The sequence below is a fragment of the Sitophilus oryzae genome, unplaced genomic scaffold, assembly GCF_002938485.1.
Source record: "Sitophilus oryzae breed Bouriz unplaced genomic scaffold, Soryzae_2.0 scaffold_119_pilon_pilon, whole genome shotgun sequence".
In the NCBI taxonomy this organism is placed as follows: domain Eukaryota; kingdom Metazoa; phylum Arthropoda; class Insecta; order Coleoptera; family Curculionidae; genus Sitophilus; species Sitophilus oryzae.
Genome location: NW_022145837.1, coordinates 210354 through 237031, shown reverse-complemented (window position 1 = coordinate 237031; position 26678 = coordinate 210354). Strand labels below are relative to the sequence as shown.

General features: G+C 32.2%; 2 protein-coding genes across 2 annotated transcripts in view; one reads left to right on the top strand and one right to left on the bottom strand.

Annotated features, from left to right (window-relative positions):
* The window catches only part of LOC115891804, a 40997-nt gene extending 20786 nt beyond the window's left edge, over nt 1–20211 (bottom strand). The window contains exon 1 of the mRNA XM_030912365.1: nt 20032–20211. The gene's annotated coding sequence lies outside the window, so the exon portion shown is untranslated. The remainder of the gene's footprint in view (nt 1–20031) is intronic.
* Nucleotides 7617–26678, top strand: part of LOC115891803 (sonic hedgehog protein A) — a 147605-nt gene continuing 128543 nt past the window's right edge. Inside the window, exon 1 of the mRNA XM_030912363.1 lies at nt 7617–8106. Coding sequence (XP_030768223.1) covers nt 7807–8106 — 300 coding nt within the window. The 5' untranslated portion in view covers nt 7617–7806. The remainder of the gene's footprint in view (nt 8107–26678) is intronic.

The window sequence follows — 26678 nt, the reverse complement described above, 5'->3', positions numbered from 1 at the left end:
ATATTACGTATAGTCGATTTTTCGAAATCAAATGTCGATTAGGGTTTACTAAAACTAGTTTTAGTTTAGTTTCTTCAATTTTGTCACAAAACAGTGGCGTATCGTTAATTCGCTCATTAATTTATGAATAATTAATTTTAATTATTGAAAATGTGTAGTTGTTTCCACATCACCCAAGAGGCGTTTATTTTAACGTGGTCTCCCCGGAGCAGCCCCGGATCTACAATTTTTTTGAACCGGGGCAAAAAATTGATTGTAGCGCCCCCTCTCTACAGCGTTTCCAATAAATTAATTTAAAAAAACTTACTAAGTTACTCATTGTTTTATTTATTACAACTGATTGTTTTTATTTTTACTACTTTAGAAATGATTGGATATAGATTTCAAAACTTTACCGAAGAGGAATTTGAAACCATGAATTCAACATGCGAAAACAAAATATGAAAGATCCAAAAAATCAATTAAAATATAAGTTTGCTTTTCCTTGTACATATATTTAATGTTATACTTTCCTTTTATATTTTTGAATAAGAAATATATAAGTCAATGGATATAGAGATATGTATATTTTTATCAATATTGTTTGTTTTTCGTCAATACAATATTAGTAAAAGTATATTATACCTATCTGAAAGTCTACAATTTAATACCCATTAATGTTTCTGTTGATTATAACCTATTACTGATGTATTATTGTTAACATAAAATTGCTAATGTTGCTAATGAAATGGTTTTTTTATTACAAACATTATCTATTTTTTGCTATATTATTTTAGCGATAAGTCATTTAATAAGTTATAACAAAATAGAAAGTTTAATGGATAATAAATTTTGAAACATAGGTACAATATAATTTTACCAATATTGTATTGACGTAAAATTAACAGTATTACTAATACATCTCAAATTAGTACTTTCCTGAACGTTACATTAGCAGCGTTTCAATAATATTGTGTTTTCAACCTTGCACTGCAATGTAATTTGGCGGAAGATTAAGCTACCCTGCCACCTTGCATAAACCTCGCTACAATGAAAAAAGCAATGTTACACCTTGCTTTGCGAAGTTTTGGCAATGTTCCAGGAATACATTTTGCTTATCGGGTACATACTGCCATTAATCGCTGACGAGTATTTGACACGTATCAGAAGATGGTCACGCAAGGCGTTTTCTTTCATGAACTTTTCTGAGAAAAGCCCGATACGTGAGGTTATCTGTCTACCGCACTCCAGACATTCAAAATTCTCATTGCTTTGTTGCCTCTCTACTTTTTGGTTGTCGCTGTTAACTGACTTTACAATTCTTCTCCATTCCGTTCTATTGTGAACTGCTTTTTCCCACTCATTCTGCATGTTAAGCCCCTTTAAGTTTTCGTGGAAGACATCCTTGTACCTTTTGAGCTGTCCACCCGGCCTCCTCTTACCGTCTACAAGCTCACCGTAAAGCAGAGATTTTGGTATGCGGTTTTCTTATACTGTGCATACGTGACCAGCCCATCTTTGGTCGCGGGACTTTGTAATCATGACTTCAATACTCTCGCAGTTAGCTTTTTCAAGGATCGATACATTTGAGACATGATGGAACCATTTTATTCTTAAGACTTGTTTAAGATGTCTCTGTTGCAACTGTGTTGTTTAATGCGTTTATGTGTCGGCGGTACGGCACCCAGGTTTCTCTTCCATATAACATGGTGGGAATTATTATTGCTCGGTACACTACAAGTTTCATTTTTTTGCTTAAGTCATGATTGTAGGAAACCCTGTCTTTTAATTTTCAGAATGCTCTTGAGGCGCTGCTAATCCTGTGCTGAATTTCAGAGTCGATATTGGCCTTTTCCGAAATCAAACTGCCGAGGTAATTGAATTCCTATACATATTCCAATAGTTCTTTTGCGATTTTTATAGCATTGTTGTGATCTGCCGGTGGAGTGCACATGATTTTAGTTTTATCGATGTTCAGCTTATCGAAGTCCCAAAGCCTCGTATGCCCACGTATATGTGTTCAACATTGCAATTGCTGTAACGTATTTGCAACTAGAGCACAGTCATCAGCGTATTGAAGTTCTGTGATGAATTTTGTATGTGTTTTTGCTCTGAGCCTTTGCCCCTAGTGTTCTCTTAGAAACCCAGTGACAATCCGAAGATTGTTTTTATTTAAATCAAGAAAAATCTTTCTCGGTCGTAAGTCCTGAGGAACTTTTTCGAGTGTCTTAGACGCAAAAGAGATACGCAAAATGCGTTTGTAGTTTATTCAAATCAACGAATCGTAAGAGTCGATTCATTATGAGAAATTGAATCGATTCGATTCACTAAAATGAATCGTAGTGCCCATCACTATAAAATTTTTGACATCATTTTTTTAAGAAGGAGTGAATTGTTTGTACGTTAAGATAACAACGTTATTTTTGATGGTTTAATACAATTAATTGTAATTTTATCTGATCTGTTTTACTGATCTAATTTCAAACATACTCCAGCGTTTTTTTAAGTTTATATAAACAGCTGCGTTATCTTTTTTGTGTTTTTAACTTTATTAATGACCATTACTTTCCAATTTTTGAGATTATTATTATTTAGATATTTATTAGATAAATCGAGAGATATAATCACAAGAGGTATAAAGGTACTTGTTCCACTTTTTTGTATTATACAGAGTGTTCAAGTAAATTGAAAAATGCTACGGAGAATAGCTTTACTTAAAAACTGGTAGTAGAGATCCCGAGCTGTGTCCCAAATATATGTATTCTTCTAATTCTCCTAAATACATATATGTATTCTTCTACTATTTCCAGTATTGTATTATTTATTAGAATGTCTTTTTTGTTTACTATTTTGTTGTGCATTGCTTTAGTTTTTGCTAATTCATTTTGTGACCTACTATATTGCTGGCTGTATTATTTAGTACGTTTATTTGTGCTTGTAGTTGTTCGGGATTATTGGCAATTAGGACTATGTGATCAGCGAATCTTAGATGATTAAGATATTCCCCATCTATTTTCAATCTTTTGTTGATCTAGTCCAGTTGACGGAAGATTTCTTCTAGTGTTGCAGTAGTGTGCCAGTTGTGAACTCTGAGATAGACTAATGGTAGAAAAGTAATATTAATAAACATATTTTGCTGTACAAATTAAAGGTATCCAAGATATACAAAGCAACAGTAAACAATAGGTTCTTTATTATTTCGTGAAATAAGTGTGTTACCGAAGATCAAATATCATAAAGCTCTTTTCAACACTTTTCATAAACTTTCTTCTTCATAAAATCAAAAACCCCGTATAAATGTGCCACATAAAACGAGGAACCCTGTATATTTTTGTTATATTTCTTGCGGTTTAACTAACGTATACATTGTAAAAACAAGCAAATTTTAATAATTGGATTTTAATATTGCTAAATTTACGTTGCGGTTTGTTATTTTTGTTTTTCTTGTTAGTAGAATTTTCTTGTTATGTCATGATGTGTGAAACCAAAAATAATAAAAATTGTCATAAATAAGCTTGTTAAAAACACAAACCAAAAAATATATTGTCGAGATGCATTTTTGTAGTACCAATTAGTTTTAATTGTTTTTAAATTAAAAAGTAAAATACTTTTATATGCGTATCTAAATAGCATACAGGATGCATATTATTTTTACTAATATGCATCCTTATTATTTTTACTATAATTTAGTATTTCTGAATCCCCATAAAGGTCGTAATAAATATATAGGGTGATATACAGATAAAAATAACTAAAAAAGTTCGTATAAATTTATTTCCTTAAATGCCTCGTTTGGAGATACAGGGTGTAGAACTTTTATTTTTATTTCAATTTTTTCCTTTCGATATTACAGGATTTCAGTCATATCGCTGGACAAATTTCGCCGTTTGCGGGTGTATATAAAAACTCAAATTATAAAACAATCTAGGTTTTTGTATCGTTTATCGCGTATCGCATATAATGTTTGGTTTAGTTAATATAAATCAATATTTAAATTTTTAATATCGAAAAAAATGTTAGTTTTAGTTGCCGTAGCTTTGTCGTAGCCGAGGGTTTTTAAGATGCAGCGCGAAATTATGTGTAGGTAATAATTCATAATTTTCTGGTTTTGGATAAATGATGTCTGATTCTGGAATAGATATTTTCAAATATACAACATATGGTGTTTAGTTTGGAAAATCGTGCGGTTAAAAAAAAACAATTGCTTAAATTTCGAAAAACGTTTAGAGAAAGAATTGACTTAAAATATAAAAAAATGTGAAATTAAACTTTTAGAAACGTGTATGTGTATATATCTATTTATATTTTAGTGACATTATTTAAGTGTGTTTTAAATCCTTCCGTGGAAAATTTGTGTAAAGAACATTGACTGGGTTTTTAGTGAAATTGCACTAGACCACCTGTTTAAAAATGTAAGGGTAGGTTTCATTTTAACACAATTTGTATTTATTTTTAGATTTATTTCCCTTTAATTAAACGTACAAGTACCTTGTAAGAAACGAATTAAATTTGGGCGCGTCTTAAAAAAAATCGACGCAATATTTTTAGATATTGACCTCCCTACAATAATAACCACGAGCCGCCACTGCGCAACATACAGTACCGGCCAAAAGTGGAGAAACTTTTAATATTTTTACTATGTCAAAATACAGTTTCCTCTCTGCAGAATAGGATATCAAGAAAATATTTCGCATTGAATCTGCTTTGTATAGCCATATAAAAACTGCTTAATTTGTGATTATTATGACCCAGAGCACAGTTTATGGTTAATACTCGCTGCCCAGGCAGAAAGTCTTATACACCAATGGAGTTGCCATCGTTAAAGTTTGTATACTATCTCGTCGTAGATAAGTGCATCTCGTATATGGTAGAAGGATCAAACTAAACACATACTAAAAACTGGAGTAGCTGTAAAATATCGACATCACACGATAGGTAAATAAGGGATTTTAGTACTGCAGAAAAGTAATGTCAAAAGGTACTGGTTTAAAAAAATTAAGATTAAAGTTAATTCAACCTTTTAATATTTTTTAATTTTAATTTAATCAACCTTTAAGGTATAAAATTTGGTAGGTGTTATTATTAATAAAATAGTCTGTTTTATTTACCTATGTTTTATTTATTCCTGTGGAATATTACAAATTTGTATTTGTACATAAGTTATATTGATAAATATAATCATAAATGCGGGTAGTTTCATAAAGGTTGAAAGTAAAAAATAGTTCTTTTTTATATTTTTTTGGTATGTAGTGTCTTGTTCTTGTTTGTTTTGTATTAACACATACCGGTTTTATTAAATAAAATAACTCGATTACATTTTTTTCAGTTTTATACAGTTTTTTTCACAATATTTTGAAGTAATCACTTGTCATCTTGTCAATCAAATTTTAAATATTTCCTGCCAGAGTTTCCTGCTATGCGTTCCAGTTGTACCAACTTATTTCTTTGTAAAATAAAATAAACTATACTGGTGGATGAAAAAACGGGTTTTAAATTTTCAGATTTTTTTACATACATAATAATATTTAAAGAGAATAAAGATGCTCTTGAAATTGGCCTATTGACGGCTCTTTATAAATTTTAAGTAAAAAATGAGTAATAAGTCAAAAATAACTAAATCGATTTTTTTGAAAGGATATACAGGGCGAGTCTTAAATAAGTGCAAATATTTTTAGCGGTAGTATATTTTGACCGCAGAAACACGATTATCACCCCAGTAATACGATTATATTCTAAATTTTTTTTTTAAAAGATTGGAATTTTTTGAAAATTTTTTTGAATTTTTTTTTTAGTTTTTAGTTAAAAACCATAATTTCTTTATAATACGGCAACATTGGTAATAGATTAAATTTACCAGACAGAAAAACCCGAAAAGATCCAGTGGTCCTGAAAATTTAAGCAAAAAATATTTTTTTTAGAAATTTTTAAAGTAAAATATAACTCGGTTATTTCGGAGTTACTTGGAAAACGATAGAAAGAAAATATGCTTATTTTATCGAGATCTACCAGCCCTGAAGATATTTGCACTTATTCAAGACCCGCCCTGTATAGTACCCAGAAAATCGACAATTGCTAACTTCCATAAATACTAGTAGCTCTAAAACTCTTCAAAACATAGTTTAAATGCATTTGTAAGGCTCACTAGCTTTATTTATAAAGAAGTTAACAATCATTTAAATCAATACATGAACGATTCGAGGTGTAACTTGTGTGTGTAGAATTTTTAGAATTTAGAATGAGTGGGAGGGGGGTTAATCACTTCGACCTTACAGATCCATTGTGTCCCCCTTTCTTGAATCATAACTCATCATACAGTCCCAGGGCTTTGACAAAAGCCAGTATCTGGGACGGTTTTATAGAGGGTAGTTCTCCATCTCCAATATCAGTCGTACCAAAATTCATGGCACGAATGGTTGTCGTCTCGGCGCACTCAGTGATGAGGTGTACTGGTGTTTCCCCATCTTTCCCACAGAATCTGCATTCGCCGTTTCTTCTTAGTTTCAATCTACTGAGGTGTCCATTGAGGAGACAGTGTCCTGTTAAAAACCCCGTGACAATCCGAAGATTGTTCTTACTCAGAAAGATCTGTGATTTTTCTTGATCATAAGCCCTCAGAAACTTCTTCGAGTGTTTTAGACCATTGCAAGATTTCCATTCCAGGTTGCGGATGGAATCTTCCAAGTTCCTGAGTTCCGCCTTGAGTTGGTTACCACTTGGAAAGCGGAACGGTTCTGGTCCAGTTAGTGGAGTGTTCGCTTCTTTCCTAGCTAGATTATTTGCTTTTTCATTGCTTTCTATCCCTTGGTGAGCAGGCACCCAGTGTAGGAGGACTTTGTTTTCTTTGCCTAATTTATTCAGCTTCTCTATGCATTCTTTGACCAATTTCGAATTGATTGATACTGAGTTGATCGCCTTTAACGCTGCTTGACTATCAGATAAGATGGCTATTTCTTGTTTCCGATAGTTCCTATCTAAGATAAGTTGTACGCATCTCTCGATAGCGTAGATTTTTGCCTGTAGGATACTAGGGTAAGTGCCCATTGGTTCGGAGTAATTAGCTCTCGGCCCAAACACTCCGATCCCTGTTCCCGTATTGGTTTTGGAAGCATCAGTATACCAAGTTATGGTATGGTCTTTTAACTGCTGGGCAAGCGTTTCGCTCTTCCAATCCTTCTTATTGCTCAATACTACATTGACATGTTTGCTTTTTCATTGCCTTCTATCCCTTGGTGAGCAGGCACCCAGTGTAGGAGGACTTTGTTTTCTTTGTGTGTGTAATGAGGTGTATTGTTTTATACACGACAATCAAATTGCATTATCGTCTTGTATAAAAAATAACTTTATGTTGAAATTGACTTGAGTTTTAAATCATTTTGATTTTAGAAATGATTTAAAGTTTTTTTGAAACTGACTTGTTGCAGCTCTGCTTTCAACTGCTGTAAACGCTTCTTAACTCTTTTAGTCCGAGGTCGAGACCCGGAGGCCCGTGGAAGTACCACCGTTGTCGACCGCTTCTTCGCGCTCGACTACGTCACACCCGCAGTACCTCAACTCCTTTCGTACCCTCTATTCGCGCACCCAAGTACCGCCCGCTGGCCAATCCCCGCGCACACTCCGCTCACGGCCCGTGTGGCGCGATGGAGGGGGGCGCCACAAGCACCGCTAGCACCTCCAACCACTCAGTACCATCCGTACTACTATCATCGCTATTATCAGCATCTTCCTACAAAACCGGCGTGCCGTAGTAAAGCTCTCGCATCGCGAATATACTACCTGTTTCGATAACTGTGTGCACTCTCGAGTTAATATGATTTCGGCGCGATAATAATGAGTTTGAAGTGGCTCGTGCTGACATTGTTCTTGGTGTTGGTGGGTTTGAGCGGCTGGGTTAGGGGATGCGGACCTGGCCGGGGAGCTTTTAAGCGCCGGGGACCGAAGAAGCTGACCCCGCTGGTGTTCAAGCAGCACGTGCCCAACGTGCCGGAGCACACGCTGACGGCCAGCGGGGCGGCCGAGGGGAAGGTGAGCAAGAACGATTCGCGGTTCAGGGATCTGCAGCCGAACTACAGCGGGGACATCGTGTTCAAGGATGAGGAGGGCACGGGAGCGGACAGGCTCATGACGGGGGTAAGTTTTCACAAAAACCAAAATATTTTTTTAAAAATCAGTTAAAAAAATTTCTGCAATGTTTTTGGGGGGTACAACATAATTTCAAAAGTTCTAGAATTTCTTTATTTGGGACTAAAGTGAATCTAAAACGCTGCAAAACACACGAAAATGGGGCATTCTGTATAAATTAATTCTAATTAATTTAAAAAATTGGCGGTTTGATTGTAAAAATCTATTTCAAAATTATCACATACAGAGCTACAAGTAGGTACACAGAAAAAAATAATTTTATTGACTTAAGTCATTTCATTTTAAGTCATTTTTTAAAAGCTGCGTTAAAATGTTTCAAAAAATGTCTGCAATTTTTCTGGGGGTGGGTTTTATAAAATCCCCTCTTACAGGAATAAACAAGCTAATTTTAAATATTTTTAAAAATTCTACAATTTGTATATTTGAGACTAAACTGACACTAAAACGCTGTAAAACACACGAAAATGGGACATCCTGTATAAATTAATTCTAATTAATTTAAAAAATTAGACGGTTTGATTAAAAAAATCTATTTCAAAAATATGACATACCTACAGAGCTGCAAACTCACAGAAAAGTCAACTCTTGACTTGGATTTTAATCATTTTAATGATTTAAGTCATTTGATTTTAAGTCATTTTTCAAAAATTGACTTAAGGCTTAAAATTTAAGTCATCTGTTAAATCTTTATTCAGAAATATATAGAAAATAATTAAATCATTAATAAAAAGGCTTAAATATTTTAAAAGATTTTAGATTTAATAAATTTTATGATAAATTTTTATTTAAACTGTTAGGTGACAACTAGGTGGTAGTTAAAAATAACAACAATCAAAATTAACACCACTAGCAAATCAAAAAGTTCGGGTAAATTTTATAAAAAACATATTTTTATGTTTGTAGTTATGTATTCTGCAAATGAACCCATTTATTTGATGTGATACTTATTAGTCTCATATTTTGCGCCTATATACAATAAATTATTAATGTAGGTAATATAAGGAACGTCTATACCTATGTAGCGGATTCATCTCTCCAAAAAAATCCTTTATGAGTATTTCGCCACTGCACTGCAAGAAAAATCTACAAAATAAAATAGTTATTTTTTTGTAAACACTTCTGCGTTAAACCTAAACGGACACTGCTTGTCAGAAGTTTTGTTTACAGTAATAAAAAAATTGCCTAACAAAGAAAAAAATACTTAACATTTCGGAAAGTCTATCTTTTTCGGTCGTCAGAAGCAAAAAATACTAAGAATAAAGAAAAAAAACTATTTAAAATATTTAAATTCAAACTATTATGAGAACACTTTAGTTTTTTTTAAAGCAGATACGTCTACAAGAAACCGTTGACGTTCTGTTAAAATTACATTTTATCAAGTTAAATTTCAAAATTAACAATTACTACCTGATAACAATTACTTAATAAGGTAAAACCAAAAAGCCCCAAACTTCCTGTATGATTAGTTTTAAATTTTACGTATGTTATGTTTATTTATGTTATGTTCTTTAAAATCAAAGAAGCGTTTTCCATACATTACTAACATCTACAGATGCATGAGCAATACATTTATTTTTATTAGATTGAATTAAAAAAGCCTCTTTTATTTTTCTTTTAGAGGCTATCGCTTCTTTCATTATAATTTTGGCGTTATCAAAATCTACTCTATACCCTGCGTCCCATGCATGCTGACAAATCTTAGATTTGTGTAAATCTCCCTTTCTTAAATAATCTTTATGTTTTTTAATTCTAACATTTAAGGGTCTAGATGTTTCACCAATGTAAAATTTATCACATTCACATGGTATTTGGTATATTACATTTTTTGTTTGTTGTTCTGTATTCATTGGTTTAGTACGTGATAAAATTCAGTGCAGCGGCGAAATACCCATAAAGGATTTTTTTGGAGAAATATAAGGAACATCGTAACAAGTGCAAATATGTTCAGTGCTGGTAGAATCTCCATAAAATAAACATATTTTCTCTTTACCGTTTTTCAAATAAGTACCTACAAAATAACCAAGACATTTTATTTTGAATATTTAAAAAAAATGTTTTTTCGTTTAAATTTTGAAAACCGCTTGATCTTTTCTGGGTTTTCTCTCTTGTAAATTTATTCTAAGTACCACCACCTAGGGTGGTACTACCTATGTTACCATATTATGAAGATATTATGTTTTATTTAACTAAAAATTGAAAAAAAACTTTCAAAAACTTCAAATTTTCATTTCATTTCTGGGGTCGAAATATACTACTCTTAAAAATATTTGCACTTATTTAAAACTCACCCTGTATATACCCTATAATATGAGTTCGAGCTAAATTTTTACTAATTTATTGGTTAGAAATATATTAAACGATAAGGAAACGTTATAAAGTACTACTTAAAATAATTTTTTATAGCTATACTTACTATATTTTAAGCAAAGAAAAAGGTGGTAATCGAATGAGAACTGAGAAATTAAAAAGTATTAATTTGTGTTTTATTATTTTAATAATACCGGGTGTGTCTCAAAAGTGGCCTACCCCTATAACTTTTTTATTTTTTTTTAGATAAAAAAATGAGATTTGGTATGTTAGTATGTGATATAAATCAGGATTTATTGACGTATTCAATTATTTTCGGTCACCGGAAATGACTACAAGTTTTGATTTTTAAATGACATCCTCGGTATTTTTTTACTTTATTCCATTGAATAAGAAGACTAAGGAAGGAGCATAATGCTATCCATGTATTCATGCATGGTGGGCGGAAAAAGCACTCTAGGGTGGGGATCCTTGACAGTTCTTTTTGACGATTCATTTGACACATTTGAATTTGATTTGAAATTTTGTGGATTTGTCAGTCTTTACGGAGCTTATTTTATGTTATTTATTATTTATTCTACTACTGATAGTTGTATAAAGGTAGTAAATCTAGATGGAAATTGTGGCAGAACTTAAATTAACAGTGACACTATCGCGATTTATCGAAAAAAAACTCTAAAATAGTTGGTTGTGTAGCGTGCGGTAGATCTCGGCAAAAATCGAGTGAAATAATGGAACAACTTTTCGCTAGTAAGTGACTATATAATATACATACGTGTAGTAAACCGATCATTTATGAAATTCACTTAAATTAACTAATTATATATTTTTTCTTGCATTTTTGCATTTATTTACTACTTGTCAAAGATTAGATGTCAAAGAATTTAGATACGTCAATTTGACTTACCTGCTTCAGTAACGTATTGGATGTTTATGGTTATAAATAATTATTATAACTTATCCATTTTTATTAGAATTTTATATTTTTATAACAATTTTAATAACTACCTACATTTATTCACAACGTAAAATAAAAAAAAAATATTGAGTCTACCCCACGTCTACCCTACATCATAGTTTTACATTTTTTAAATAAAATTAGAACGGCACTGATAAACAGGAATTAAAGTCGGCCATATTTGAGGCCCATCGCGGTGGCCCTAAGATTTTTAATATGCTCCTTTCTTAGTCTTCTTATTCAAAGCTTTATCCGATAGAAAAACTGTCACTCTGAATAGAATGACATATTATTATATCTCAACTTTTGACATATTCGCTTAAAAAAACATCGTATTTTAAATTTCAATCTAGAGTGCCAAAAACATTAATTTTTAATCAAGGAGCCTTGGAACAATATATTTGATCGTGTAATGTTATTAGTGTTTTGTCCTGGCCGGTTAAAGGATGCCTAAATCGTATTTTTGATCATACCTCAATTTTTTCAAATAGAACAAAGGTTGCGGTTATTTTTTGTGAATAATTTGATACCAGACTCTTGGTGTTTTGAATTAAATATCGTTATGGATCGTATGTTACAATTTCGAATAAACCATATTCGAAAATGTCAAAAGTTGACATTTTTCGTATTTGTATACTATTTGTTTCGGAAAAAAATTCTCCGAAATTTTTTTCCCAAAAACTATGCGATAAGTATGGCATTTTTTTAAAAGAGACAAAAAATGTAGTGAATACAAGGAGGACCATTTTACGAAAAAAATCAGTCGTCGATGAAGTTGGAAAATATTCTTCCTAATAATACTAATATAATATGTACAATTACTAATACAAACACCCCAAATCTCATTCAAATCGGAATATTAATTTTTAAAATATCATATTTTTTAAAGTTTGATGCCTTCTAACGGACAAACGAAGCACTTTTATATAGAGGTAAATTCCAATAAATTTCTTTTGATTCCAAAAATACTTATCTAGTAGTTCTAGATCCCCGGAATATCGGGACACCCTGTATACAGAAAAATATTTTGTACAGTCATTCGATTATCTTACACATGTAAATCAATTAATTTTATGTTCCCAAGAGGACTAAATTAGTTTCTTAAAGATATTTGAAAATCCCCAATAATTTATTACCTAGAAATATGTTCTAGTCATTCGAGGCTTTGAAACGGTTTCAAGTACAATACGCTATTTTAAGTTTTTTTCTACATCTAATCTTATTTAATAATAATTTATTGTCAAGTGGTTTATTGTTGCAGCAAATCCATTTGTTTAATTTATTAAAAATAAACCTTCCGGTTAAAAGGTATTAACAGGCTGGGAGTAATGAGAAAATCAAATAGATTTAATAGTAAACACGAGTCAAAAATAGTTAAATTTTACTATAAACAGACCTGTGCTATTTTAACTGCCTACTTATTATTTTCGAGGTTTGTTAAGAACGTGTGAATTAAATCCAGTTAAATATAAATAAAGTGAACAATATTGCAATTTTTTAAAGTTGCGGAAACTAAAATTCAAAATTAAATTTCATTATACCGGGTGCGTCTCAAAAGTGGCTCACCCCTATAACTTTTTTATTTTTTCAGATAAAAAAAAACGAGATTGGTATGTTAGTTTATGACATAAATTAGGATTGATTGACGTATTCAACTGTTTTTGGTCACTTTCAGTTTCACCGGAAATGACTACAACTCTCTATTAGGCGACCATACGAACAGGAATTGTAGCAGTGGCGTAGCTAGGTAACCAAGGGCCCTGGGGCAAATTAAAAGATGGGGCCCCACTGCTATGTAAACTGATTAGGTTTTATCAAATAAAAATATGAAATATACAAATACTTTAAAAATGCTAAGCCACTTAAGCTCTTTTTTGTGCACCGCACAGGGCCAGGTAATGAAAATATTAAACAGTAACAACATAAATTACAATTAATACTTGGTGTAGGTTTGGCTAATAAAACGAAATAGAGAAGATTCGAGGGTTTATTATATAAAGTTCGGGCCTACCAACTGACTAAATAACAATTACATTAAAAATCTTTTCATAGCTTTAGTTTTTGGCAAAAGTATCAATGACTCCGTTTAAATCCAGGCTTGATGCGGTTTTGTTTTCAGTTGCTATTAGCGATAAATGTCGGAGTCGAGTTTGGCCCATATTATTTCTTAAATAATTTTTTATTATTTTTTTATGAATAATTTTTATTTTTTTAATTTGCTAAATGACCTGTCAGCTGCTGCAGAAGTGACAGGAATTGTAAAGAATAATAACATTGCTGTAAATACTTCCGTTGGGTCGCATTCTGGGACTCCATATTTGCTCATTATTTCCTTACATAATTGGTGAACAGTCCATGCTTGAGTTAGTTGAGGTAAAACTAGGTGGTAAATATTAGTAAATTGAAGTGAAAAACTAGGGCCTATTATATCTGAATATTTTCTTTGGAATTCGTCACACTTTTGTAATAAAGTTGCTTCATCAACATGTAATAAAAATGTTGGTGTTAGAAAATTGAATATATGACAGATATATTCAATTTTACATACCAATAAAACGTGTATCTAATTGAGATATTACTGTGTCTAGTATATTATTGAAAATCTCAATTTTAAATATTTTTTCTCGGTTTGGAAATCGGTGAACAGCAGCTCCATCAAAATGTTTTTTAACTTTTCTTTGCCTTTTTTCTTGAAAATGAGTATCAATACCATATTTTCTTGTAGTTTCACTGGCTTTGCACTTGAATAATTCGAAATTATTTCTATAAATTTGCAACTTTGCTTTGGTCTCTGCTAAAACTTTACTCGCCTCGGCCTCGCCCAAATTGATGTCGCATTTTTGTAAAGTTTTGGATGCATAATTGATGTCGTTCACATAAAACGCACATACCACTATCCGTCAAATTGACAACACTGCCAACCTACAGAAAAAATGTAGGGAAATTCTCTAGGCATAACTTTTGAATTTCTCTCAACTGAATTGTCATGATTGTGAATTGGGGTTGCAACCTGTCATATTTATTTTGAAAATGGGAGAAATTTCCAAAAGTTCAGTTCGATCGAGATTTCCGGTAAGGATTCGAGGGCCCCTGAGCTTGAGGGCCCCGGAGCACTGCCCCGCCTAGCCCCTACGCCACTGTATGGTAGGCTATTAAGATCGAAAAAAAAGAGTTTTTTTTAATTTCATTCAAAATGAGTTATTTGGGTCACAAATGACCTAAATACAAAATATTTTCATGGTGTCTGTCTGTAAGTCTGTAACACGATAACTCAAAAACGGCTAAACCGATTTTAACCAAATTTGGCACAAAAATACTGTGGCACCCGAGAATCTGGCCATTAGTTTTTGGTGGGGGTGGCGGGTTGTTAAGGGGTGGCGGATTTTTAAAAAAAATTTAAAAATCGTAACTCCAAAATTACAGTAGCTAGCGAAACGCGGTTTTCGATTTAAGATTAGGAATAACATTTGCAACAAAATTTGTAATAACATCAAAATCAGTCGAAGTACAACCCTCGGTATTTTTTAATTTATTCGATAGAAAATGACACTCTGAATAGAATGGCAATGCTATTTGTAACAATGACTTTGTATTATTAACATAAATAACTTTATCAGCGGTAGAAGTTATAAAATTTCCTACTACGACATCTTTTTTTCGAATTTGATTAGGTTGTTTGGTATTAAAACGTTTGTGAAATCAAATTCTTATAAATTGTTTATTAAAAAAAAACTGAATCTGTTTAAGGACCCCTCTGTAGCTTAGCTCGATATCAGGTACATGAACACTTAGTTATATTGAATTTTTTATCAAGATTATTCGTCACAGCATATCGTCACCGTCTAAGGGAATCAGTTTAGAAGAATTTTTTCCTTAGATTAATGACATTGCAATTATATCACGGTATTTTTGCTTACATTACGCAGACCCAGTCGATAAATATAAAGAAATATTTATTTATTTATTCGTTTTAAACAAACTTACACACTGGAAATCATTTAAAGGCATGTAATGTTTAGGATGTTTAATAATACTCCATATTTTACTATCGGCGGCAATCAGATGTACAATATGATAAAAAAACGGCGTCACAGATGACTATGAAATGAAGATGGCTGTCTTATACAGGGTCGCTTTTATGTATGGAAACGGTAGATTATTGGGTAAAATATAGGAGGTACCGCAAAAAGTTAAATACAAAACCGGAAACGGTTGGTTTATGGTACATTGTGTGTATTTCGATTTTTGCTTAGAAGTGACGGAAGAACCGAAATATGCAATAATATACAAGGGGTTCCATTTAAAAAAAATTAAACTTTGATGTGCCACGGCTTTATGACCGACTCTGTATACTTCAATTTATTACCCGTTAATAGATATTTATAAACCCAATAACTTTTATATTTAACTTTTTGCTGTACCTCCTATATTTTACCTAATCTAAAAATCGACCGTTTCCATACATAACAGCGACCCTGTATGTCAATTTATATGGGGAATGTCATCGATGTTCATTTTTAAGCCAACAGGAAGCCGTTTCTTTTCGATCATACGGTATACAAACATGTATACTGTATTTTCACAGTTACTTTGATTCATTATTATAAAAAAAAATAATTTTTGATTTTAAAAAAGTTGGGTTGGTGGTGAAAAAACGCATATTTTCAACTTGTTTTTAAAAATGGATGGAGCTATCTTTAATTTATCTAAAAAAATATATTTTAACGTGTATGTTTATAAGAGGGCCATATACAAATAACATACAATCGCCAAAGGCGTGTGAGGAATGGCAATCAATGTTGTAATTTATATTTATACTAGCGTGTACCAGCGACTTCGTTCGCGTCGAATTAATCATGTGTAATGGTGATGATAAAGCAAAGCAAGAATTTCCATTAACATACAAACTGGACAAAATTTTCTCACATTTATGTCAGAATGAGAAAAAACAATATGGCGATATTATTATATAACTTGGAGGGTAGTTTCATTTCGTTGGAATTTGACTTTCGAAAAATCCGTTTGCCAAAAATAAGCTTTTTACGTCAAGCAGTTTAAGCAGAATCGTGGTTAAGAAATTACCCAACTTTTTGGAACACCCTGTATGATTTTTTAAAAAATTTCAAAATATGTATAAAACCAAATAAATTATGCTTGTCCATGCGATTTCCCTAAAGACTAACCGTTTTTTAAAAAACAAATATTGTAATTTGTAGTATTTGAGGGGTATTTTCACCCTCTTGGAATTTGAGATTCGAGAAACCCCTCCTTATCGAACCTCTACACTCCACAGTCAATCCGTTTGCCAAAAATCAGCTTTAAGCGTCAAGCAGTTTAAGCAGAATCGTGATTACTCAATGGTCATATTTTATGAAACATCCTGTATAAATTTATTAAAAATCTTAAAAAATGTAAAACAACAAAATAAAATATTCGTGTTTAAGAGTTTTTCCGAAAAACTCACCGGTTTTTAAATAAAAAATATTTTAATATTTGAGGGATAGTTTCACCCCCTTAGAATTCGAGTTTCGAAAAATCCCTTCTTATCGAACCTCTACACCCTAAAGTCAATCTGTTTTCCAAAAATCAGCTTGTTACGTCAATAGCTTTAAGCAGGATCGTGATTAATCAATGACCAGATTTTTCGAAACACCCTGTATACATTTTTAAAAAATCTTAAAATATGTAAAAAAACAAAATAAAATATACGTGTTTAAGCGTTTTTTCGGAAACTTGACCGTTTTTTAAATAAAAAATATTCTAATATTTGAGGGGTGGTTTCACCCTCTTGGAACTGGAATTTCGAAAAATCCCTTCTTATCGAACCTCTACACCCTAGAATCAACCTGTATGCCAAAATTGAGCTTCTTACGTTGAGTGGTTTGAGCAGGATCGTGATTAATCAGTATGTCAGTCACTTAAGGATTTTATATATTAGTATAGATTGGCTAGAAATAATTTTTTAAATAAGTAGGTGTAGTTTTTTTGTTGTTTGTAGTGGTATAGTTTAAAATAGCCAACAAACAAATATGGTTTGACCTGAAGTACCATCATATTACCGTCGTTTCCTCAGTCGTACCACTCTAGAATTTCTCACGGTATCGCTTGATGCCCGGAGCATCGCTAAGGCTTCTTTCCTCTTGCATGAAACTGAGAACATTTCGGCCATGGTCGACGTTGCATTTCACTTTGATTATGTGCATCGACAAAAAAGACGAAATGAAGCCAGTGATATTAAGTGCCATGCAGTCATACACTATATTGTTTAAATAACTTGTTTTCATCGTGTACTACTAACTTACTCTACGTGAAATTCAAAATTTGTTAGGGTGTATAAAAAAAATTGTATTAACAAAAACGCCTTAAGTACAATTGAGATCCAAGTGTATGATCAAAAAGATAATTGTTATTTTTATCCAAGACGATAAAATGGTATTTTATCGTCGACCGAAAAGATTAATTCTAATCTTTGCTATCGGCTAGATAACTAAAAACTCTCCAAATGCTTACTCTCACACATATCTGTCAGGAAGGTATCCATTTGAGATTTCTGTTCCATCAACTGCCTTTCTTTGTGTATTAACGTGTTTTGTGTTTTTTTTAATCAATTTAGTTATTCCCTCATATAAACATATATACAACACATAGATAATGTACAGCATATACATAGAAGATCTGGGTGTCGTCCTTCTTCATCTGTCGCAGCATCAGTGACCTGTTGGTACCAGATCCTGGCCAGATGATATCGAAGGCATTCTTTCCTTAATTATTTCTGTCGTCGATTTCTGGATTTAGTGTATGGTTCTATTTAATATTAACCATTTGATCCTCTTTGTGAATTGTATAAATTTCAATTTTTTTACCTCCTCTGCTAAACTATTGAATGTTTGAATTGTTTTTGTTGTTAGTCTCTGTGTTAATGTCTTATTTTTTACTTTATGGCATCTAATATGTGACTTTCTCCTTGTTTGGTAATTGTGAACTTCCATGTTTGTATTTAATTTAATATTTAGCAAGGTATTAAAAAGTATTAATTGTTTTATATCTAGTTCTTGCACTGTATCAAATAATATGTATGTTGGTGTTCTTTTGTGTAATTTATATATTAATTTTAAAATTTTATTTTGTTGACGCTGCAATGCGTTGAAACTCTTTTCGGTCGTATTACTCCATATATTCATTTAATAGTTTATCCTTGAGATAAACAGTGCGTGATATGAAGGTTTTCTCATGTTATCATATATCAATTTTTGAATTTTTATTAAAGCTGCAATTGTGCGTATATTTTCATTTTTCAGCTTTACGATATGAGCATCCCATTTCAAATTATTTTGTATTTTTAACCCTAAATAGTTGATTGTTGATGTTTCTCGTAAAATATGGTTTTGTAATTTTATTTGTAAGTTTAATTTTTTTTGTGGTTTTAAATATCATATATTCTGTTTTTAGCTCGTTTATGGTTAGGAGATTATTGTAGCACCATGTTTGCACTTTTTGCAGGGCTTTGTTGATATTTGTTTCAAGGATGTTCAGATCTGTTCCTGTATATACTAAACATGTATCATCGGCATATCCATATATGACGCCATTTAATGTTAGTTCGCAGAGACCGTTTGTATAAAGGATATACAGGAGAGGTGGTAGATTTCCTCCTCGCGGTGTATCTCATATGGCGTCATGGTAGTTTTACTTTCAATATTTTTTGTGGTCGATTTTTTAAATAGCTTTCCGTACGTTCTAGTATGTGTTGATTCAGTTTGTATTTTTGTAATTTTTCATTTAATTTGTTTATGTGTAGTGTGAAAGAAACATAGAAGTGCAGATAGTTAATCCCATGGTATCCCACAAAACTGTATTTTCCTCGTATATACTTATCAAAGTATCGTCTTTTGACCACTCTTGCGAGTAGCTGCCATTTTAAATTAATAATTCTCTGCTAGAACTATCACAATACGAAACGTAATCGTATTTCAGAAGTAACTATCCGCTATTAAAAAAAATATGCATACACTTGAGAGCAAACCGTTGCGAGTAAACTATTGATAGTAAAATGAATATTCTCCGATAGGTAGTCGCAGACGTGTATCGACATGCGAGAACTACTATCGAGAGTTTATCGCGCGAGTAATGCTCTCAAATAGACACTTACCTTTAAATAAAACTATCGGACACAAAGAAATAGCCATCTTATCTTATAGTCAAGCATCTTATAGTCAGACTAGGATGCAGGCAAATTAATAAAATTGCGTTTATCTCATGAAAGAGGCCGAAATCGACAAAATATCAAGAGACAACATTTAATTGGCATTAAACTTCTTACACTATTTCGCTAACTAGAGAAAAAAAGTCAGTAGCGTACTTTCTAGAAAAATATTCCAGTGATAACGCATATGCCCGTCCCTGGTGAATATGTCGACACTTTTTTGGCTTTAAAATATGTCGCATTTATAGTAACTCTTACATTCGAAACGCTAAAAGTACTTAAATATACTTAGAAGTACTTAGGTATCTCCCCATGAGAGATGGCACATGTTTTTTTGAAACACCCTGTAGACTTGTCTACTGGAGGCAGGTCTATAAGTATCTTTGAAATCTCGCATGTTTACTCAAATCTATTTGATTAAAATAAACTGTAAAAATTCACTTACACGCCTAAATCCGCAAAATAAGCTTTCTTGTCTCCGTCAGTCGTCTACTTCATTTTTTTTTTCAGGGCATCACTGTACAGCCTCACGCATTGTTGACTAACCTTATCTTCAGTCTATATTTGTCTCTAATAATTCAAATATAACGGACAGATGTCATAATATTTTTACTGTTTCGTGTACACTGTCTTTATTGCTTGTAAAGCGTATCCAAAAGGGTCAAAAGCTAAGGTAAGTATCCACGATGAAAATTTGTCACGAAATTTTTGTGTCATGAGTCAAAAATTTCAGATTTCACAATGGAAACACACTTGAGATGCATGAAATATTGCTAAAAATCTCACGACACAATATTTCACGAGATATTAATTTGTTTCATGAACAAGTTTCAACGTGTATTGATGATATTCGTCGTGTTTCATTTGAAATATTTGTGTCACTTGCTGCACTTGAGTTTTATGGTGTTTGAAATAAAGTTTGTTTGCCGGTGTGTTTACAATTTTTCGGGTTTCGTTATCGAGTAAGATCACGTCAAGTGGACCTCCCTTTTTCCCACTTGGTCATGAAATTTTATTTAATATACAGAGTGGTCCGAACTGTATTCCGGAAACTTCGGCAGCATATTTTACTGATAAAAATAAGTAAAAAAGTTCATATAACGTAAGTTTCATTTTTATTTCAATTTTTTCCAAATAATTTCTGAAGTAACGTCAATATTTGGATGAAAATTGGTGTCTGGGAGTTTTTTGACGTGAGAAATTTGATTTTGATATCAATATGACTCCTATTTGTAGGGGGCGCCACCCACATGTGTTTGAACTCTTTGTCCATATCTGTATAAAACTACTGAGTGAAAAAATATACATTTCCGTGATTTTCTACTTAAAAAATGTCTCTTGGTAAAAATAACTACGAGCAAGCGTTCTCAAGATATTTAGAATGGGAATAGTCAATACATGTCATTATTGACTAAATATAAACATTGAGCAGATAGAAATTTGGGAACTTTTTATTTTTTTAAACTAATCATAAATTTTTCTTCGAAAAAATGATGATAAAACCTGATAAAACAGTTTCTGTTGAATTTTTGGCACAAAAACATTTCAAATTTATGATTTCAGTCTAATAACTATTTAGTCAACATGTTTAATTTGTACAGGTATTGCTAAATTCGATTCCAAGAACAATATCTCGAGAACCATTACTCGTAGCGATTTTTACCAAGAGACCTTTTTAACGTAAAAAATGTCGTAAATGTATATTTTCTAACTCACTAGTTTTATACAGGTACGGACGAAAAGTTATTACTCTTCAAACCAGTTAAAAAATATGTAGGTGGCGCCCTCTACTAGTAAGAGTCATATTGACATCAAAATCAAATTTCTCATGTCAGAAAACTTCCAGACACCAATTTTCATCCAAATATTGGCGTTAATACTGTTTATTAAAGTTTAATATTCCGAAAGAAAATTTGACTACTCCCTATTAGTTTAAATAAAATAAATTTTGTGATTTTGTGATATGAATCTTTTTTTTGTGAAGCTATTAAATAATAACAGACTGCAGCTTTTCTTCTATCTTTTTTGGGGCCATCGCATAGGCAACGCTGTGCCGGTTAAGCTTAATCACATTTATTTGGTATGACCTATATTTTATTTATTGGTACAGATAGCGTAAAACAAGAAATAGCAAAGGGTAGAACGTAAAAAGTTAAGTAACTTAAATAATCTGGAATAACATAGTTTGATTCTGGACTTAACGTCTAATTCTGGACTTAACATAGTTTGCTTCTAGGTTACAGATGTGTATTTTTACAAAGTCACTTAAATCACGCGCATATCTCAGATGTGTATTTTTACAAAGTCACTTAAATCACGCGCATATCTCATTCACATTTGTAAAAGATTTACACCATAGTACGCCACGGACAATAACATTTCCTCTATTTTTGAAGATAATACTAATTTGTTGTTGTTTATTGTTAATTTTTATGTTGCGCGAAATTAGGAATTCTTATCATACTTAATTTAGTAATGGAAAACTAAATATGGTTACATTTATGAACGAGAACTTATGCAATTCGTAAATTTTGTCTAAATTTATAACATTAATTCGGTCAGACCTTGTTTTTCTCTTTAGAAGCTTTGATAAAATTAATATTTTACCAGTAATTATCAAAAGTTTAAATCTTTATAGTGTCTCGTTGTGATAGGTGTCACAATATTTCATAAATTTATTTCTTATATTATATTTGATTGACCTACGCAAATTTTATATAATAATTTTCAATTATTGCGTGTTTTAATCTAGTGATTTAGACTAAATATTGAAATTAGAGTAGTAGGTAAATAATTTTATCCAGCAGCCACTACTTATACAGACATTACTCACATGTATACATGCCATATAAAATAAATAATAACACACGCGTGAGTTTTTGAAGTTATAACAAACTAGTGTGTTGTAACTTCAAAACCACACCATTTTATTGTAATTATTTAGCTTTATTTATAAATTACTAATTATTCAATTATTTATTTAAATTAACATTAACATGAAATGAAAATGATTTTTTTGGTAGATTCAGAAATTGTAAAACCTTGTATGTCTCCAGATGCTGTCGCTCCACTGCTTGAAATAGGCTCTGTCATTACAACGGCTCATTCTGGAACACTTACAGCACCTTGAATCTTTTTCGCAATCTCTATTTTATTGTTGATGGACTCTTCGATATACCCTTCGGCAACCGTTGCAGGTTGTCATGTTCACTCCTGCATTTGCCAGTAATGTAGCGGATGATCTTATCATACAATGGCCAGTGTATTGCTCAGGATGTTGTAGGTCCAAGTACTTGTGGAAGATCTTCTGAATCATTTTTCTTTAAAACCTGACTTGCTGGTTAGTTCAGTCATTGGGGATGAAAAAAGGGGCCTGCTTGGAAAAAGTTTTGAAACTTTGCAGGTTTATAGGTTTCGGGGTCCCTAACTAATATTCATAAAATGCACATTTCCAGACTTGCCGCAAGATGGCGCCTAAAATCGGTATTTTGTAAATATTTCGAAAATTATGCGTTTTTCGCAAACATTTGAAGAGAGCGAAATTTCCTATAAAAAAGGTTATATGAAAATTTTCGCTAAAGTCAACCATTTAGGCACAAAATCCTTGGAAATTTTACAATTTTGCGTAAAGTATGATATACATATAGTCGATTTTCCGAAATAAAATTCGATTAGTGTTCATTAAAACTAGTTTTAGTTTAGTTTCTTCAATTTTGTCATGAAACAGCGGCGTATCATTAATTCGCTCATTAATTTATGAATAATTAATTGTCGTGCTGGACAGCATTCATTGCGAACTTACCACCAGGTTCAGCACTGGTCTGGTTGTACCAAAGACGCCGAAGAATGGGATTGGAAGAAAACAAAAACAGGTATTACTCCAGTCACAACGTTGAAAGATCCAGCTCCAAAATCCCTATCGGCATTTTTATCCTGTAAATGCAAAACCAGCAACTATGGTAAAGCCTGCGGATGCAGAAAAGCAGGATTAAAATGTTCAATGATATGTGCATACTGCAATGGGAAATCCTGTGACAACGTCACTGAAGTGTCACTCGACGAATCCGATAAAGAGGAGTTGGACTTGCCTGTAGATATCCCTCTGGAGGCTGAAGATGAAGAGTTGGACGTATTGAAACACCATCCTGATGAGCCCTGTACAGCAGACACGATCGACTTTGACATCAACGAGCCAGATTCGTCGCGCTTGTGCAGAAAAATTAAAGTTTTTAATTTATCTACTGGAGTAGGCCTCCGTTAAATGAAAGAATTAACGTATAAAAACGTTAAAATAAACGCGGCATGTACTTTACCTCTTGGGTGGTGTGGAAACAACTACACATTTTTAATAATTAAAATTAATTATTCATAAATTAATGAGCGAATTAATGATACGCCACTGTTTTATGGCAAAATTGAAGAAACTAAACTAAAACTAGTTTTAGTGAACCCTAATCGACATTTGATTTCGGAAAATCGACTATACATAATAGGTATATCATATTTTACGTAAAATTGTAAAATTTCCAGGGCTTTTATGCCTAAACGGGTGACTTTAGCGAACATTTTCATAAAACCTTTTTTATAGTAAATTTTCTTGTCTTTAATTTTGCTCTCTCCAAATTTTCGCGAAAAACGCATAGTTTTCGAGATATTCACAAAATACAGATTTTGGGCGCCATCTTGGCAAGATGGCGGCGCCGGCGGCAAGTCTGGAAATGTGCATTTTATGGATTTTATTTAGGGATCCCAAAACCTATAAACCTGCAAAATTGCAAAACTTCCGGACTTTTTTCCAAGCAAAAATCCCCAATGACTGAACTAGGTTGATAATTCACTATTTTCCCAAGTAGCAAAAAGAAATTCTAAAAGGATGGAATTATTTTATAACAGTCGAATAGCTTTGTCTTAAGGACTGCTTGATTTTATTAAGCGTTTGGTTTCGACCATTCTGTTTTTTAATAAAAGTTGTCATATTAAATTATTTTCTAGTGGTTTTTACAACGTATCCTATAACGCATTAAACGATAATTTCTTTTAGTATGCTATAACACTAAATAAGACAATGCTATATGTTAACAAACATATTATTATATTAGACTCTTATACCCACCATGTAAGAGTTTTATAATATTCATATAACTAGTAGTCACAAGATCATATAATAGTTACTTAAACTTGTCTTATTAAAGTTGTATTACGTTGTATGATAGAATGTTTTATGGCGTTAAACTACGGTGTTGTATACAACACCAGTTATGGTTAGTCTTATATGATAAAATTGTGATTAACAAAATAAATTCGCTGTAATATCTGCATTATAAAACTGGTAATGTATTACTAATAGAACAGTGACTAAAAGGAAATAGAAGTAACTGGAAGCAGTTTTGGTTATAATTACTTTTCCAAGTACTACTTTGAGGAATTTAATACTCAAAATAACTGTTTCACTTTAAAGAAATGAATCAAAAATGTGTTTTGCTCTATAGTCCGGACTATTGCTGTTAAATACTGCTATTAGATATAGAACATCAGAAACATCCAAATAACACACAGTAAAAAATGAGTTGTAATACATAAACAAAACAGGTGTTTTTATAGTTTTTTAACAACTTTGTTATTGCCAATAGTTATTAACCTCTGTAAATCTTTTAACTTTTGAATGTCAAGCAATTTGAATATTAACTAAAAAACATAGGCAATTAAATTTTTATAGCACTTCAATATTTTAAAACTTAATTTCAGTAGTTAACTTTTTTTACGTTAATCTTCCTGTGTTGTTAAAAAATAGTTTTGTAGTCCAAGAAATTAGGCTTTTAAATAGGAAGTTTTAACAAAAACTTGAATTTTTGGTATAAATTGAAACATCTAAAAACAAATTGTGAAAGATTTTTTTTAAATTCGCTCCCGAGAAGCGCTGAAATAAATAAATAAAATTATTTTTTCGAAATTTCGGAGATAATATAACTTCTATATATACAGGGTGGGCCGCTGAAAACTTACAATGGCTATAATTTTTAAACCAAAAAAGATAACTAAAAAAATAAAAAAATACCGTTTCTATGATATCGAGGGGGAATACATATGACGTATTTTTTGAACCACCCCGACCTACCCCTTAGGCGGCACCCCTACTTACTTGAAAATCTTAAATGGGAATACCCCACTTGTAGCGCCTTTTTGGAAAGCCCATGAAAAATGCTAAACGACGATTATAACATTTTTAGGGTGAAATTGAAAAACTACCACTTACACGAAAAATTAGGTGGACATTAATGAAAAAAGTAATTTTTTCAGCATAAGTTACAATTTGGGACCCAGCTAAATGAGGCGAACGAGGCATTTTTTAAACCACACCGACCCACCCCTAGGTGCCATCCCCTCACTTCTAATCTCATCAATGCCATTTTTAAATGTAGATAATAAAAAAGGCAACACAAAGATATTTTTACAGCCTAATTTTGCGATAACGCAAATTCTTCCTTATCATCTATTTTCTATTTTCGACAAACAGGAATCTTAAACCGGCATATCTTTGCGTTTTTGCACTGTCTTCTATCGATTTTCAATCGTTTGCAAATTTGGTGGTATTTTAAACGTTTATTTGATTCGCTTATTTGAAAGAAAAATGGTTTATATACTGTGGAAGAAAGAATTCAAATAGTTTTTCTTTATGGTGCTGAAGGTACGTGTTATTTGAGAACGGCCCGTGCTTTCAATGAGAGAAATCCGGACAAAAACGTAAGTCACGTTTATGTTAGAGATTTGATTTTAAAGTTTCAAGAAACTGGGTCGGTCAAAAATAAAAAAAGGATAGGGCCCAGAGTACTGAATGAAGAAATGCAGATGGAAGTTATTGGTCAGGTATTGGTCAATTCAGAAGCATCAACACGCCAGTTGGCATCAATCACAGGTATACCTCCAACATCTGTCAGGAGAGTATTGAAAATGCACAAATTCCATCCCTACAAAATGAAGATTCTGCAGGAACTTGGCGACGACGATCCAGATAGAAGGATTCAGTTCTGTGAACTAATGACGGAGGAAATTCGAAGGGAACCTTTACTTACTAAAAATATTTGTTTTAGTGAT